This window comes from Podarcis cretensis (assembly GCF_951804945.1).
Source record: "Podarcis cretensis genome assembly, chromosome: 4".
NCBI lineage: Eukaryota > Metazoa > Chordata > Lepidosauria > Squamata > Lacertidae > Podarcis > Podarcis cretensis.
The window spans coordinates 62,091,246-62,107,540 of record NC_137173.1 but is presented as its reverse complement, the minus strand read 5'-3'; the positions used below and the strand labels follow the sequence as shown (position 1 = coordinate 62,107,540).

The following is a 16,295-nucleotide window of genomic DNA, read 5'->3' as shown; positions in this document are numbered from 1 at the left end:
ATATGCCTTAGATGCTATCAGTGTGATTGTAAACTGGCTAGGAAAAGTGCATTCTGATTTCATTTTAAGAATGAAGAAAGAAAGGCTTAGAGAAGCCCATTAGCAGATGAAGTGGCAATAGCACTTGGGAACTGTATCAATTTCATTGCTCTTGAAAGTGAAATCAAATCAAATAAATTTTGATGGCCATTTATTTTTGTTTTCTAAAATTTGCCTCTCTTTGACAGTTAAGAACAACATTCTCTAGTAATTTGACTTTTCAGAAATTTGTGTGCCAAGCATCCAAATCAGGTTGGAAAGTGTATTCATTCACATTGGTTCTATGGATTGTGGTTAATTGGGTTTTGCTCAGCTACGGGGAAGGCTATTTTAAACTTTACCATTTAGACTTCATTTCTAAAATTGAGTTCCTCAGTTCTTTCCTAGGCTTATTTGATAGAATCCAGATGTGCATTTCTTTTACAAAAATGCAAATATATTTTTAGAAAACAAAATATCTACAGGATGAGGCATTGTTCTGGAATGAATACCAAATCTGTAATCATATTTCAGTTTTTATATTGATATCATAAATGAGAGAAGCACAGCTTGTACCGTTCATGAATGAGAGAAAAAGATCCACTACTTAATCGCAGTCTTAAATATGTACTAGAACTATGAATCATAATATTTGCTACAACTTTCATAAATCCAGCACATTTAAAGAGGATTATGTATGCATTCTTGCTGGGAGAATGAAAGGTTTAGAGTGATTAATGAATATCTTGCATAAACAGAAATGGTGAGGATTCCTAAGGAGAACTGGTGGATTTACATATATAATCTTTGGGGATAAGGACAAAAATCACAGCCAAGGCAGAGACAAAGGGTTATAATTATCTGGAATTGACATTTTTAGTGGAGATTTCTATTCACCTACAAATGCTATGTGCTGTCAGAAATAATCCTTATGGAAAACAACATTTATTAACGTATTCCTGGCCTGATTTATCAATGATTGAGTAAACCACCAACCTAGAAATGTTCTACAAGGATTGAGTAGCCTAGGTTCACTATTCACTGATGGAACTTACTGAATGATCACTTAGGCCAGTCACTGTCAGAGGAATGTACCTTTTGCATGCAACTCACTATTTTTCAGTCTAACTTATGTCACAGTGTTGCTATGAGGATATAATGCACAGGAAAACAATGAGCAACTCATAGGAAGAGCACAATGTTAACACTATACTACGGGGGAACATGAAGACTGATGGCTGGTTCTTTCAGGAAGAAGATTCTGGATCTCTCTCTCTCTCTCTCTCTCTCTCTCACACACACACACACACACAGAGAGAGAGAGAGAGAGGGGGGGGGCAGTTCAAGGGGTCTCAAATTTCATCAGCAGCCTGTGCAATGCCCAAATTCAGCACCCCTGTCTCTCGCCTTCCATTCTTCATCACAGTTGTCCAGTGTGACCAAACCAGTCACACTCCCCTAAATCCGCCTCTGATATATACCATAGCAATATACTGTGTATATTTATAAGGATGGAAAGGTTACTGCCATTATTTTTGCCCACTTGGTTTATGTTCTCACTTAACAATCCAAAAACCCCTTATACAGTGCGGGAGAGATTAGGTGGAGATGTCCCTTTGCCCAGCTCTTTAGACTCAGTTAGCCTCTTGCCAGCCACCAAATGTGTGGGAAGGCAGGTAGCTCACTGGCGGTATTCATTCCAGAGGAAAGTCCCAAATCAGGGCATTCTGAGAGCAGAGAGAGGGTGGGACTCCAGTTGGCTACATGATGACATTGGGCCTGATCAGTCTGCCTCTGTCACCTTCCACTACTGTGAACAACAGGACTGTAGATTCAGTGGTTGATCAGCAAAATCCCATTTGCAGACAACCTGAAACTTGGTCCTCATAGGGCCATGTATTAGGTTCTATGGAAACCAGGGTCTCTAAGCTGATTCCATAACCTTGGCTGCAACTGATGGCTATTGATGAGACTAACTCGGGACCAGTTTCAGTTTCCCATAAAAGGGTATTAATTAAACATGCTATCAAAAACAGTTAACAAAAGACTTTAAAACATACTTCTACCTACTACTGTCTTGAAATTTGATTCATGTGAATCTACTAGGGATAAAAAAAATCAACCACAATTTAATTTTAAACCTTCTCCAACCAGCAGCTATACAATTTATGTGCCATGTTTCTATTTTTATTCCAGGATAATGACAATGATGAATGATTTTACCAGGAAATAAATATTCATTCATTACGAAGCTCAGATCAAAACTATATCCCTTACGAAAGCATATGAATCTGTAAGATCTATTTGGCTACTGTGATAGATTTATTTCGGAGGAAGATGGAACTGTGCCCACAACTACCATCTCTTGACATTTTAATAGCTCAGTTAAATTAAACCTACAGCAATAGTTACTTGTAACCATGTTAATCAGTATCATTAAAGTTGGTGTCAGCTACAATAATATCAAATACATGTGGAATAACAAGTGATTGGTTATGGAAATAATTCATACTAAGATGCACAAATGTGTGACATTAAAGAGTACTAATGGGGATCCATTCATCTGCTACTAATCCTTTTGCTGGGCCATTGATTCTCTGACCAATACAGTTGACAACATGGAAAACACATAACAGTAAAGGACCAAATAACAGTAATTTATATAATATCAAATTTTTGCATAATCTAACCTCATCAGCAAGAGTAATTGTTTTTTAGTGAAGAATAGCAACAACAATGTCATGATACACTTTAAAAAGTAATCTGGGCGTAAGATTCAAGAAAATATTGAATAATATATTAGGAGCAACATAAAATAAAATGATTATGGACTGATTTAATTAATACCAAATAACTTTGTACTGTATTGTTTATCATTTCTTTATGGATATATACACTACTGTTACATTGACATTTATATATTTTCTTTTTTATTACTAACAAAAAAAAACCTTTAAAATTGCCTAAAGACGTTTTGTTGCCACTGCTTTGCGTAGTTGTTTCTGTACATTTGTCCTCTTTCTAGTTTTTGTTTAAATTTCATTTTTTAACTCAGTGTGTATCTCATGCTGAACTAGTAAGGTTTGCTGTCCTCTTCCCGTGTGCCCCAAAATCTCCTACGGTGGTCCGCCAACCATCCAAAGCTGATGTTAAGGGCATAGGAAAATGATGGGGACAGGAGAGTAAGTTCTGTTGCTCATATGGGAGTCCCTTGCACTAGCAGAGCTGTTGCATTAGATATGGCCTGTATTTCCTAACCCCATTTACCTGGGACTAAGCCCTTTTAATGGTGTTAACTCTCAGGTAAGTGGAGTTAGGACTGCAACCTAGTTTAGGAAATTGGTTTTTGGTGTTTTTTTTAATGCCAAGAGAGAAAATTAAAGAAAAAAACTGACCAAAGGAGAAGCAACAGAGTCTTCTGGCACCTTATGGTATAAGCTTTTGTGAACTATATCACTGTGCAATGGTACATAACCTTCAAATTATTATTCAAATTATTCAAATTGTTTGAGTCTTACCATGAGGCACTCTTCTTGTCTGACAAGATCCTCACAGTCCTTCCCCTGCAGAGTAGGAGAATTAAGGAGGTCTTCAACATCAGACAAAGCTTGCAGAAGCCGAAGGATTTCTGCCAGGTATGCAGAAGGCACATAAGAGGTTTCCACAGTCATACCTTCAGTCATCACAACAGTTGTCTCCTCACGAACTGTTTGCTGGTATAGATATACAACAGAATTTTTCCTTTAGTTTCAAAAAATGGTCACTGCACTTAAGAAATAGTAATATATAAACAGTGTATCATTTTGTAGCACCCCACCTCAAATTATACAACCATAATAAACATATCCTGCTAATTCATTTGATTGTAATATTTAATGCTTCATATAGTAGGGCATTTTTATCTTACTTCTCCAAAAATGTAAATCTGGCTAACTATGATGGCTAACTATGGGACATTAATGACTATGGTTCTGAGACCATGAAAGGTGAGAGGAGTAGGTGCGTATGGGGCTTCTGCAGACTTTTCCTAGCAGCATAGTCATATAAATCTATAAATAAAGAACGAAATCTGAGTTTATATTTCAAGATTTTCACCTGGAATTCAAAAATTAACTTGTGTTAACTATTAAGATTCTTTTGATTTTTTGCTAAATTTTAACTACGGACTGAATTTTACACACTGACTACACATTGAAGACTGGTTCACACATCTCTCTTTACCCCATTGTTGATGTTTCAATAATTTTTCTTAAGATTTTGATAACAATACAATGCCAGCTACAAACATCATGTCAAAGTGCAAAAAGGGAAAGGGAAATAATAAGGTGGGGGACACACAAAAAACTGCAACAGTTGGCAAGGGTAAGGTCAGCTAAGCCATGAGCTTGTGCCATTATTTCGTATAATCTTACACCGTTTCTGTTTGGTTCTTTAGGTGTGTACAGTAGATGACAATATAAACCAGGAAAGTAGGGAGTGATGGGGAATCACGAAAGTGCATACTTCCAACCAGGTCTGCTGCCATTTGTTAGGCAACATAATCTGTTTTAGTAACTAGTGCCAGGATGTAGAAATTGGATTGGGTCTTTTATCATGCATTAGACGGCAGTTTTCCTATGTACCTCTTGTTATAATGCTGTAACAGTCCATTTCCCATGAACATCAGATGCATAGTTTCTAGTAGTGAATCCTAGCACTCTCATTTTACCATTTGAGAACTGGTTGATACTTGTGTCCCTACTGACTTTGGAAACACTGGGCTAGCAGATGTGTAAGGATGCTCTACTCCACTCCCAATTTTCAGCTCATATACATGACTCACACACCCATCCCACCACCACAACACAGAGAACACCACTCCATGTACACTCCTCTGAAGTCCTTCATCTCCTGAATGTAAATCAGAAACTTCAAAGTGATTTTAGGAGCATATACAATTTTTTATTATTCAAGAATCTGGGTCACTGGTGACACTGAAACTGGGTAGGGATGCTGGTTCTGCCAATAAAGTCAAATTTAGGCTGTGCAATGAGTGCAGGAGTTAGAGACAGAAATTATTGTCTGAATTGTAAAGTAAGGTACTGGATTTAGCCAAGACCACATTTTAATTGAGTCAGGCAACAAAATGTATTGAGCTGGTACTGTAAGGATGCAATGGGAAAATAATGCATATTAAAAAAGGTGGTGAACAAAGGGCAAAAATTGGCACCATTCCACTACCCAATAGATAAACCATTGTCTAAGAGAACAAGCTCGACTTTAAGTTGTTGAAATAAGTACAACAGCCTTAGGGCAACTATTCTACAAAATCCCAAGGTGGACCCCACATAACTCTTTCTAGGGAAGCAAGAAGCTTCAGATAGCCAAATAGGTATATGCTCGTTACAGAAGTTGCTTAAATCATGTCATCTTAAATTGGATAAATGTGCTATGCAAGGCAGATTCCCAGTATTTTAAGCTTTGCCTATCACAGTCTGCATCAAGATGCTAACATATTGGAATAGTATTTTCAATATAAAAGCTACATAGGGGTGCATTGTGCAAGTTTAATTACATCTTTCTGATCAGCTAAACTCTCTTCTGAATTTATTATAAAACTCAGTAAATGTGAAAGGTCCTAAATAGCAGACTTTGAACAGTGGTGAGATAAATCTCAGGGATATTAAGTACTTATCAATATAGCCCAAAAATTCATGGCTGGGCAATAGCTTTATTAGGATCAACCAAAAATGTCAAGCTTGCCTGATTTAAGGACATTTTGATTAGTCCTAATAAAGGTATTGCCCAAGTATGGATTGTGGGGATTTTTCTTATGCACCAACACAACTACTTTTGCTTTTTACATCCAGATGGAAATATTTTCAGAATATTGATAAATCTATTGGTACATCTGAAACTACTATAACCGAGTCACTTCGAAAAGTGAAAATATCAGTTAATATTTATTGTTTAAAAATTGTACAAAGCATACAGATAATATAATTTCGAATATACATAATCTTTTTGACTGCCCTCATTTAACACTAATAGCACTTGGTTTTTAAACCACTGCTGTGTTGTACATTACTAACTGCAGGCTTACATCAACATATCTTGTGAGACACAGTTCTGTCTATATCTCCTTGTTTTCCCTGTATCAAAAACTACATAGTGCCAGCTCAAAAATGGCATATAACTGAAGAAAGAAGAAGCACAAATCACTTGGGTTACTTCCCACTTTTAGACTGTATTATATAAAGTACAACTGACCAGTCTTACCTGTGAGATCTATGAGCACCAGGTAACCATCAGAGCTCACAGGTCTCATGAGAGGGGGTATCCACATGCCCAGCTACCTACAGAAGTGCTTCTCTTTTCCATATATGTGTAACAAAGGAACTGGCTCTGAGAAAATGCAGGACACTATAGCATAGTATTATTATGTATATGTGATTGTATCCAATGCTGTACGAGCAGCATTCCACTCACACAACAGAACTTTCCTCTCCTCTCCTCTTTTCAATCATCCTCCAATGTTCTGGATCAGATTTTCAGGGTGTGCAGGAGACTGAAGGGGATAAGGGCAGGTGTTTCCATTGTACAAGTGGAATTCTGTTGTACAAGCAGAATGGCAGCAATTGATACAATCCTGTTAACTTTTGGGATGCCCCGAGCTACAGAATTTTTATACTTGTTTCACAGATGCTGATATTCAGTTTGCCTTTTAAAACTGATTTATTCTCTCAAAGTAATATTGAGAGGCCTATGGAAAGATTAAGGAAGGTCAAACTTCATTCTGAAAATGCAAAGATGGTTGTGGAGAAGTAATAGTTTACTTTCATCTCAATATCGTGAGAAGCAAAATAAGAGTTGGTCTCAAAAGTGTAAGAGAGCCAGACAACATCTGAGGACGAGTTTCACAAATTTAGGAATATTTCCTTAAGACTCGAAAACATGTCAACTATACATCCAGAACTATAGTACCTGAAATTCTTAAAACAATACGTGTTAATTCCAGGTAGTATGGAACAGCATGAAAAACTAAATAAATATTGGATTTCTTAACACCAAAAGAGAAATTCTTCTCCAGGGAATTTACAATATTTACTTAGGGTTGATATAAATGCCTTTTTCATGCACTGCTTGCTATGCCAGAGTGAACTATGAGATTGTCCCACTTGAATGAAGACAAATTCTCAGTCTCCAGAACAGCTAAGGTTTGCTCCATATTGGATGTATATAAATTTTGCATTAATTTTATGAAAAACATAAAGGTGATTTGAGGTATATATAGGTCTCTCTGGATCTGCCTTCAAAATTGATTCCCCCCCCCCACTCAAATGAGGGCTTTGTAACTATATGAACATACCGGTAAATCTAGAAGTTGCCCTGTATATGATACATTGGTTGATTTCCAATTACCTAGAAAAACATATTTTATTTAGAAAACCAGTTTTACCCTTGAATTCATTTTATTTCCTCAGTACTCACACTGTATTAGATTGTACAAGAGGAGGACTTTCCAGGCATTACATGTAAATTAGCAAGATATTGCTTTCAAACAGTAACACACAACATTATACAATTATGAAATAAATACAACACAGTGACCTGGTTTGCATGACTTTATAAGCCAAACTATGGCTTACCACGACTGCGTGGGAATGCAACCTCCTGAAGAGGAAATTGTAACTGCTTTGCTCCTTTGTTCTTTTTCTGGCTAGGCCACACAATGTTGGCCAAATAAGGACTTGTGTTTAAGCTGCCTCCACACTAATCACAGGCTGTAGCCAATATTTGCAAAGCAGTTTTGTCTGATACTTGTAATGTATTTTTTAGCATCAGAACATTGAAATGTGTCTGCATCATCCTAGAAAGGTGCATGTCAAGGATTCGTAAAGACTACAGTATTAGTGTTCTGCAGTAAGAACTCTGCCCTTCCCCCACAGTCATCCCTCTCTCTCTCTCATATATTACTTTTTTTAATCTGCCTTTTTGCAGCAACATGTTATTTTGCTTATCTCCATTTACTTTTAATGAAACATAAGCATTTGTTTAAACATCAATTTTGCAAAGGAGATTTTTCAGAGTTTATTCCCTCCTCCCCCAATCTAAATCTTGTTTTTTTAAAAAAGTAAAAGAATATTTAGAGGTGTAGAAAGCACCGTATTTAATGGTATTTAAATACTGGTCTGTTCCACCCAATATATAGGGTAGGAAGATGTAAACGTCAAGCTTTCCATGAAATATTCTATGATAAAAGTCAATTTTCATTTTATTTTCTTGTGCTTCGTAGCACAATATTTGCAATTGGAGTAAACAAAAAACAAAAAAAAACCCCATGATATTCCCCCACTCCCTGACATGTCCCAACTGCTAGCTAAGTTGATATATAAATTACAAGTTTACTCCAGGCAGCCTGCTTGTGACCTTCAGTAGCTGATTGAAATGCAGAATTCCTCTCCACAGGGTATATTCCATGGCCATTTGGACTGCAGTTCTAGCCCACCACACAGCAGATCCTGATAGTCATGCCATATTTTAATATCCTATATGAGGCAGGTTTGATAGGTAAGTGTATATAGCTTTCTGTGAAGCAGATATTTGGACCACATTTAGGTCGTATGCAATAAAATTATTTTCACTCAGACTTACACTATTTCTCTTAGAAACAACAATTATTGCTAGCATTTGCAAATGCATATGCAGCTGTTAAAGGTATTCTATCATTGTATTATTTTTTACTATAAGAAACAAATGAAAATACTCATTTCTAATGCTTAGCTTTATTATTTTAATTTAGTATTAGTAGAAGAAGTAGCATAGCAAATATTCAGAGTAGTCATTCTTAACTTATAACACTGAAACTGCTTTAAATGGCTTCAGCTAATTATAAATCACTGTGTGATGGATCTTATGTGGAATGCCCTTCAAATCCTATTACTCTTTTTGATAAAAGGAAGCCATTTCCAGTAAGAATACTTGAAGAATTTGATCTCAGAGAATTACACTGTGAATTGATCTGATCTGTACCTCCAGAACTAATGTTCAGATTGAAATTCACTTATCCCCCACATTTCACACATCGTATTTGCTCATCCACCATATTTCCAAAATATTCCAGTGTAATTATTGGTTTAAAAGTACAATGAGAAATGTGCAGTTTGAGGGGAAAACATTCTTTTGAATGAATATCTGAATGTGATAGTTTGTATACATTATTTATTTTTAACATATTAATGTGGATGGGATGGGATAGACATATGTGTACAAAAGAACCTTTATTTACTTATTAAATCTATATCCTGACTTTCCTCCCAAAGAAGCCCAGGGTGACAAGCAACAAGTGATAAAACAATGAAAACATCTTAAAAGCAATTCCAACACAGATGCAGACTGGGAAAGATCTCAACATAAAAGGCTTGTTGAAAGAAGAATATCTCATGAAGGCACAAAAAGGCAACTGTGATGGCTCCTGTCTGATATTTAAGGGGAAGGCATTCCAAAGGGCTGGTGCCACAACACTAAAGGCCTGATTCCTATATTGTGCAGAATAATAGAATTGCAGGTCTGGAAGAATGAGGATCATCTAGTCCAGGACTATACAGCTGTCCCACATGGGGATTGAACCTGCAACCTTGGTGTCATCAGCACCATGCTCTAGCCAGCTGAGCTGGAGAACAGACCTCCTGATGATATGGTATCTGTAAGAAGCTCCCACCTCTGAGCACTGTGATTGATGGATAAAAATAAGGGGTGAGACGATCTTTTAGATATCTTCATCCCAAGCTGTATATAGCTTTATACACCAGAACCAGAACCTTGCATTTAGCCTGGTAGCTAACTGGCACCCAACATAAGTGCTTTCATTGCATTACATTAAAAACCCTTTATGAAATGCAATGAAATCACACTTTCATCAACAGAAGTGGGGATGAGATATTGTATAACTCTGTTGCCATCAGTGAAACTAAAAGACGATGAAGAAACCAAACAACCTTCCATAAATATGGTATAGTGCTCACCACTACAGCTGTAATACTGCACTCAAGGAGATAATATAACAAGGTAGGTAGGCTATAGGGGCTCATTGTTGCTAAAAAATTACAGGAACCTTATTTGTCTTGTTATTCAATTTATGCAAGGCGTGTGAGTCTCTTGTTAACTTTGAAAGAGTCACTAACTTTAATAGACATCTAAACAATAAGTGACAATCCTTTTTTTTAAGCTCCCTGGGAAGCCCTTTCTGTTAATTGTTCATCCATTCTATTCACCAGTGCATCTTTGTTAAGCCAACTGCACTGTATTCAGTTGCTAAAAGCAATTCTGAAAGCTGTATTATATTGAGAGGAAATGTGAAAATTGCATGGCACTTTGCCCAAATAACATACTCAATTGTAAAAAATTAAAACATTGGAGCAGGAAAATAACCATTGTGATCTTGTGCTGAATTAATAGACAATATTGCATTTGGGAGTGGGGGGAAACATAGCCTTAACAGCTTAGATATTCAGTCAGATGTAGAAAAGCTACACATTTAAATTCATATGTTATCATAACCCTCACTGCCATATAACACCACTTTGCAAGTATGAACACACTGTAGACCTACCAGCAAACAATTAAAACCCTCCATTTGGCAGAGTGATGCAAAGTATTCAGATCTAAATGGAATGGCTGGGAGGGAACAGATTTCATCCAATTCTTTCTTGTGGCTTAATAACATATCAAATTTGAAAGAGGAGAGATAAATTGTATGGAACTGTTTCCAACAGAGGTGACTTGATTACTCAAATGTTCCTGCCTGACTGCTCATTTTCCTTATATTCTCTGCACACCTGTGTCTATAGAAACCGAGTGTGAAGATCTGGTTGCTTGCTATATAAGTATGTAATTACTGTGCTCATATTTCATTTTTTTTTCTATTAAAAAAATGGCTAAATATGTGAATAATAATAATAATAATAATAATAATAATAATAATAATAATAAATTTTATTTATATCCCGCCCTCCCCAGCCGAAGCTGGGCTCAGGGCGGCTAACAACAATCAAAATAATCCAATGATTCTAAAAACATTTCATTATAAAAATTAATTAAAATCAAATTGATGGCAACCATTAAGCAAAATTCTGTGCAGATTGCCAGAGGAGGGGGGTCAGGCTGCGTCCTTGACATGCTTTTGCCAGCAATAATATCTTAGTGAACTTGTGCTGAAAGTGGATAGATTGGTTAAATTATCCTTTCTGGTTTCTAACAGATAAGCAAAAGTACTATGGTGATACGTTTGCAGAACAATTCCCAGGAGGTGCTCTTATAAAAATAGTGTATTAGCCTTTTATTTTTAAAGGCATGATAAAACCAGAGCAGATTCAGCTATGAACTACTTGCAATTGAACATGACAAAACAAAGTCGGTAGACTTACCTTAATGTGCAGTATTTTTCAACATTCACTTTTATAATACCTTAGAACATGTTTAGATCACTAAATATAAGTAATGGCCACTTGCCTTGTACCACCTTCAGCCCTACAACCTTCATAAGAGAGTGGTTTCCAGAGGAAGAACTGTGAGAAGAGAGGCTCTGTTTGTCATTATGAGGTGATTGGTTTCACCTGTCCTGCCCCACCTCCAGCCTGGGGAATCTTCAGAAGCACTATGTGTATGTGTATTTTAATGAGCTGAATAGAGAGAGATCATGAGTTGTGGGAGTGTGTGTGTGTGTGTGTGTGTTAGAAACTAACAGTGCTTTGTTTACTTTTTGTTTACTATTTTGTTAATGCTGTTAATATTGTTTTTGATGAATTGTTATAACTTTATATAAATTATAAATGCTGTATTGATTTGTTAATCACATATGACTCTTGCTTTAACTGTGATGTTTAGCTTATTTTTTAGTTGCTTTGTTAAAAGTTTTATAGATTGTAATTGTTTTACTGATGATTTGTTAATTGTTCTATATGAGTTATGCTGTTTTTGTGACATTCTATTATGTTATTCTATCATATTATCTATTCTATCATATTATTGTTATTTACTGTTTGTAAGCCAGTTTGGGATTCATTTGAATGTTGGTATGCTCTTTTAAAAGCACATCCTAGTACAAAACACTTCGAGTTTATGAGGTTGATTGTTTTTGGACTCACCTTGATTGAGTAGAAGAATGATGGATTATGTGAAATAGAATGTGCTGAGGTTGAGCCCTTGATCTTTAAAAGTGTGTGAGGACAAGCCAAACACCATGGCTGCAAACAAGAGCTTTATGTATGCTGCAAAATAATGCAGTGTATTTCTAAATACCAGAGGCTATGGACAAACAGGCAATGCTATCACCATATTGCCCTTAAAAAAAAGAAGAAGAAGAAGAAAAGACTTCTCTAGAACAGCAGACTGGCAACTAGATGGAACTTTGATCTCACCACCAAGCATAGCTAGGGCAGTCTGTATAATTTGCATAGGGAAAGGATTGGATTCAAAGGTATGTTTTCCTAATGGAAGAATCTTTGGGCACAATACAAAATCTTCCTCCTATCCGCACTGGTTTGTCTGGACTGCAGCAAAATTGTTTCCCCAATTGTAGAATTACCGTACTTGATTTCTACATTTGTTCTAAGAACAATTCTCCTAAGCAGAACACCAAATACTGGAATGTGAATTTCTTTTCAGATTTTCTGCATGTTCCTTTCTATACATGGTTGACTACATTATACATACATCTCTAAACAGTAAGAAACTACTTCACTGAAGATTTGTTGGCTTCTTAGTCAGGTTAATGAATAAAAGTTTCACCAAGAAATGGAAAACCTGAGGAATATACTCCACAAACTTAAGGGCAGAAAATTGAGGGTGTAGTCTCTTTCCAAAATCCTGTACAGCAAACATTGAACTGGTGTAACTGGGATAACCAAGCAGATTAACAGCAACTATTGTTGTTTTGTTAACCCCCCCAATTTTACTGCAGCTGTAATTACTGTGCACTAAATACACTGTAAAAAAGCACCCTCTGCTAAGCAAGTGGGGGCAATTTCCATGAGAACGAAAGGCATCTATATTCAATATATGATTGTATTTATGAGATCACTTGTGTAAACTTTATGAAAATATTTTCTGTAACCAAAGTTAGCTTCTGATTTCACAAAAGCATGAGAAATTTCCATAGTGCCATATATACATTAATACGTCCTCACAACATCCCTGTGAGGTAGGTAATGTCTATTCACTAGTTTTACAAATGAAACATTGGTCCAGATATTAAGTGAAATGGTGCATGTAATACAATTCTCATGCACTGAACATAACATGTTGCTCTCATCAGGGTTTTTTTTAAAAATAGGAAATGCTATTCTTGTAATACATATATACAAACCAGAACTACAATTCTTTCAGTACCTAAAAGTACTCAGCAAATCTGATTGCATCCTTTATTTGAAAGTACAATTTCAGATAAGACATATTTCCCAACGGCAGAGGTCTGCTGGATAGGTGAAAGAAGCATTCTCCCTCCTCCAGAAGTTATTAAAAAGAACATTTGAATTGTTTAGTGAAAAACTGAGAAAAATTATGTATTGTTCTATTAAGCTGAAAAGAGACTATGTTATGTATAAGAAGTAGAAATAAAAATTCTCCAATCTGTTCTTAGGTGTGTAGATTGTACATCATGAGGAAATAAAAGCTAATTAGTTTTTGCATGGGATGGTAGGTTGAAAATACATATTTCTGAGTCACGCATGTTTATTGAACAAAATAAATGTATGACACGCTGACAGGTTTAAACCGGTAATGTTATGAAAAGTATGAGGCAACAAAAATTAAGATGTACTTTTGTTGAATACTAAGGAATCTCTGCTGTTTATACTTGCTTGCTTGTGTTTTTTTAAAAAAATTAGGGCATTATCCAGGCAAATCGTGTACCACGAGGCTTATATTGTATGGTAAAATAAGGTGGCCCACATTTGCTGACCAGAGACTTTGTTTTAGGCAAGTTGGCATAGCAGTGGGGACTCTCATTGTTAGTAGGGTTCTGTTAGTAGCAGTATTTGCAAACATACATGTTTGCCAGGAACAACTCACAATTTGTGCATAGTTGAGTCTTCGAAATTGAGCAAATTTGCTCTCAATATCTCGCCAGCGCTTGCTGAGCTGTATCAGGGTTGGTTCCACTGCTTTTGCAGCCCCATCCTTAGACAAGCGATCAGCTTGTCTCTGTACCGCATTCAGCTCTTCCTTCTTCTTCTCCAATTCTCGATCAATTTCCTATTGAGCAAAATCAATACAGGGCCCAGGACAATTAGCTAACTAGATAATAAACTGCTAAGAATTAGCAAAATACTTCGGTAGAATCTTTCCCAACTTTATTGTTACAAACAAAAAAGTACACTTATTTTTATTTATTTTTGTTTACAATTAGACAGAAAAAAACAAAGGTGAGTATTGGGTCATTGATTTTAAATATTTAAGTGACATGTGTATTCTGGATAGTAATGTGGGCCCATATATTAACTGTCTAATTCTCCCTAGCACAGTCTGACAGGTAATTGGAAAGATAGCTGTAATGTACAGAAACCACATATTAAATACCCATAGTGATTGTCAGTTGCATGGTTAGAGTTTTTAATTGTTTTTCTCAACGGAGAAGAAGCAAAGAACTCAACGGAGAATGAAGCAAAAGAAGACGATGCAAAATAAACGAGGCAATTCTTTGACAACAAATAAGTAAATCTTTAGAATTTTGACAATGAAATATGTTTATGTTCTGATGAAAATGAATGTGCTAACATGAAAAAAGAGTTCATCCATATACCGATAAGTCATTTGCTCATCTGGAATAAAGATACAGAATCAATTATTTTTTTTCTATAAAGCAATGGAAGTTTCTAAACAGAGTACACTTGATATACACAAGTAAAGTATTATTTCCTATAATTTTCTAAAATCTATTTAATGTAACATTTGCAAGGACACAAGGATAGGAATATGCAAGTCAACAAGCATTACTTAAATCATTTAAATAATAATATTAAGTATTGAACTACTATATCTCTACATCTTATTACATTTACATACAGTGACGCATATATGAACATTAATAATAATAATAATAATAATAATAATAATAATAATATATGTAACACTGCTTCTAAAATGGCATTACCTTTAGCTTCTGTTCATCTTGGGGGTCTGGTAAACTTGCTATTTTTTTCTCAATGTCATCCAGCCAGCTCATTAGATCATCAGCCTGCCTCTTATACTGATACCATTGAGGAGAAATCTCCAAAGCTTTTTTCCTTCTTTGAGACCTCAGATCCTGTTCACAATGCAGACATTATTAGAACTGCAAAAACAAGCTCATACTATGGCCTAGTTTGCATGTTGAAATAAGCCACAGTTTGTCTTAAACTATGGTTTAATTGTGATTCTACCTTCAGCAGCCACGCAGGTTCCGTCAGCTTCTCCCCCTGCCCAAGCCATTCAAGCAAGCCATAATATTATTTCATGTTTTATCCAAGAGACAGTTTGGGATGAAAACCTCTGCAGCACAGAAAGAGCAGTCTGCCCTCAGCCTGCTGCATCCATACCTCAGTGCTACCTGACTGGCTATCTCATTAGATTAAGAAACTACCTTTGCTAACTATAACTCTGCAGAGCATGTATGAATGGGTTGTGTGACTGAGAGCTCTTGAATCAATGAAACTGATAAATTAGGTTGGAAAACTGGTGTCACTGTCTTGGTCCTTATGCTTTGATCCTGGCTTGCATTTGTGATCAATAGCAGATGATGGAGTCCGGTGACAGCCCTTACATGACTTCCCAACAGTGGAGTTGCGTCTGCTAATCAGGAGGGAGAGTGGGAGGAGTAAGACAGGAGTGGATGCAGGCCCGTGCAGAGCTTGTATGCAGATCTCCCAGGGCGGGAGTCTTCTTAGACTAAAGAGCCAGGCAGAGGGCCTTCTTGGTGGTGGTGCCCGCCCTGTGGAACACCCTCTCATCAGATGTCAAGGAAATAAGCAACTATCTAGCTTTTAGAAGACACCCAAAGGCAGCCCTGTTTAGGGAAGTTTTTAATGTTTGATGTTTTATTCTGTTTTTAATCTGTTGGGAGCTGCCCAGCCAGATGGGTGGGGTATAAATAATAAATTTATTGTTATTGTTATTTAAAGTTATAGACTCAAACAAAAGAGCAGCTGGTCCCTTGCAGGGGCCCCCAGCTGGCTTAGCCCTCCAAGGCCTAGGAACACACCAGGGCGGACACCAACACTGAACAAACACACCAGGAGGAACAACATATTGGCTCTGTGCTT

General features: G+C 36.5%; 1 protein-coding gene across 10 annotated transcripts in view; it reads right to left on the bottom strand.

Moving 5' to 3' along the window:
• Positions 1-16,295, bottom strand: part of DMD (dystrophin) — a 1,027,161-nt gene that overhangs the window by 521,495 nt on the left and 489,371 nt on the right. For all 10 annotated transcript variants that reach the window (XM_079972189.1, XM_079972196.1, XM_079972191.1 and 7 more), the window contains 3 exons: positions 15,149-15,301; positions 14,068-14,250; positions 3,537-3,731 (listed from right to left, as the gene is read on the bottom strand). In XM_079972189.1, the coding sequence (XP_079828315.1) occupies positions 3,537-3,731; positions 14,068-14,250; positions 15,149-15,301 (531 nt within the window). The remainder of the gene's footprint in view (positions 1-3,536; positions 3,732-14,067; positions 14,251-15,148; positions 15,302-16,295) is intronic.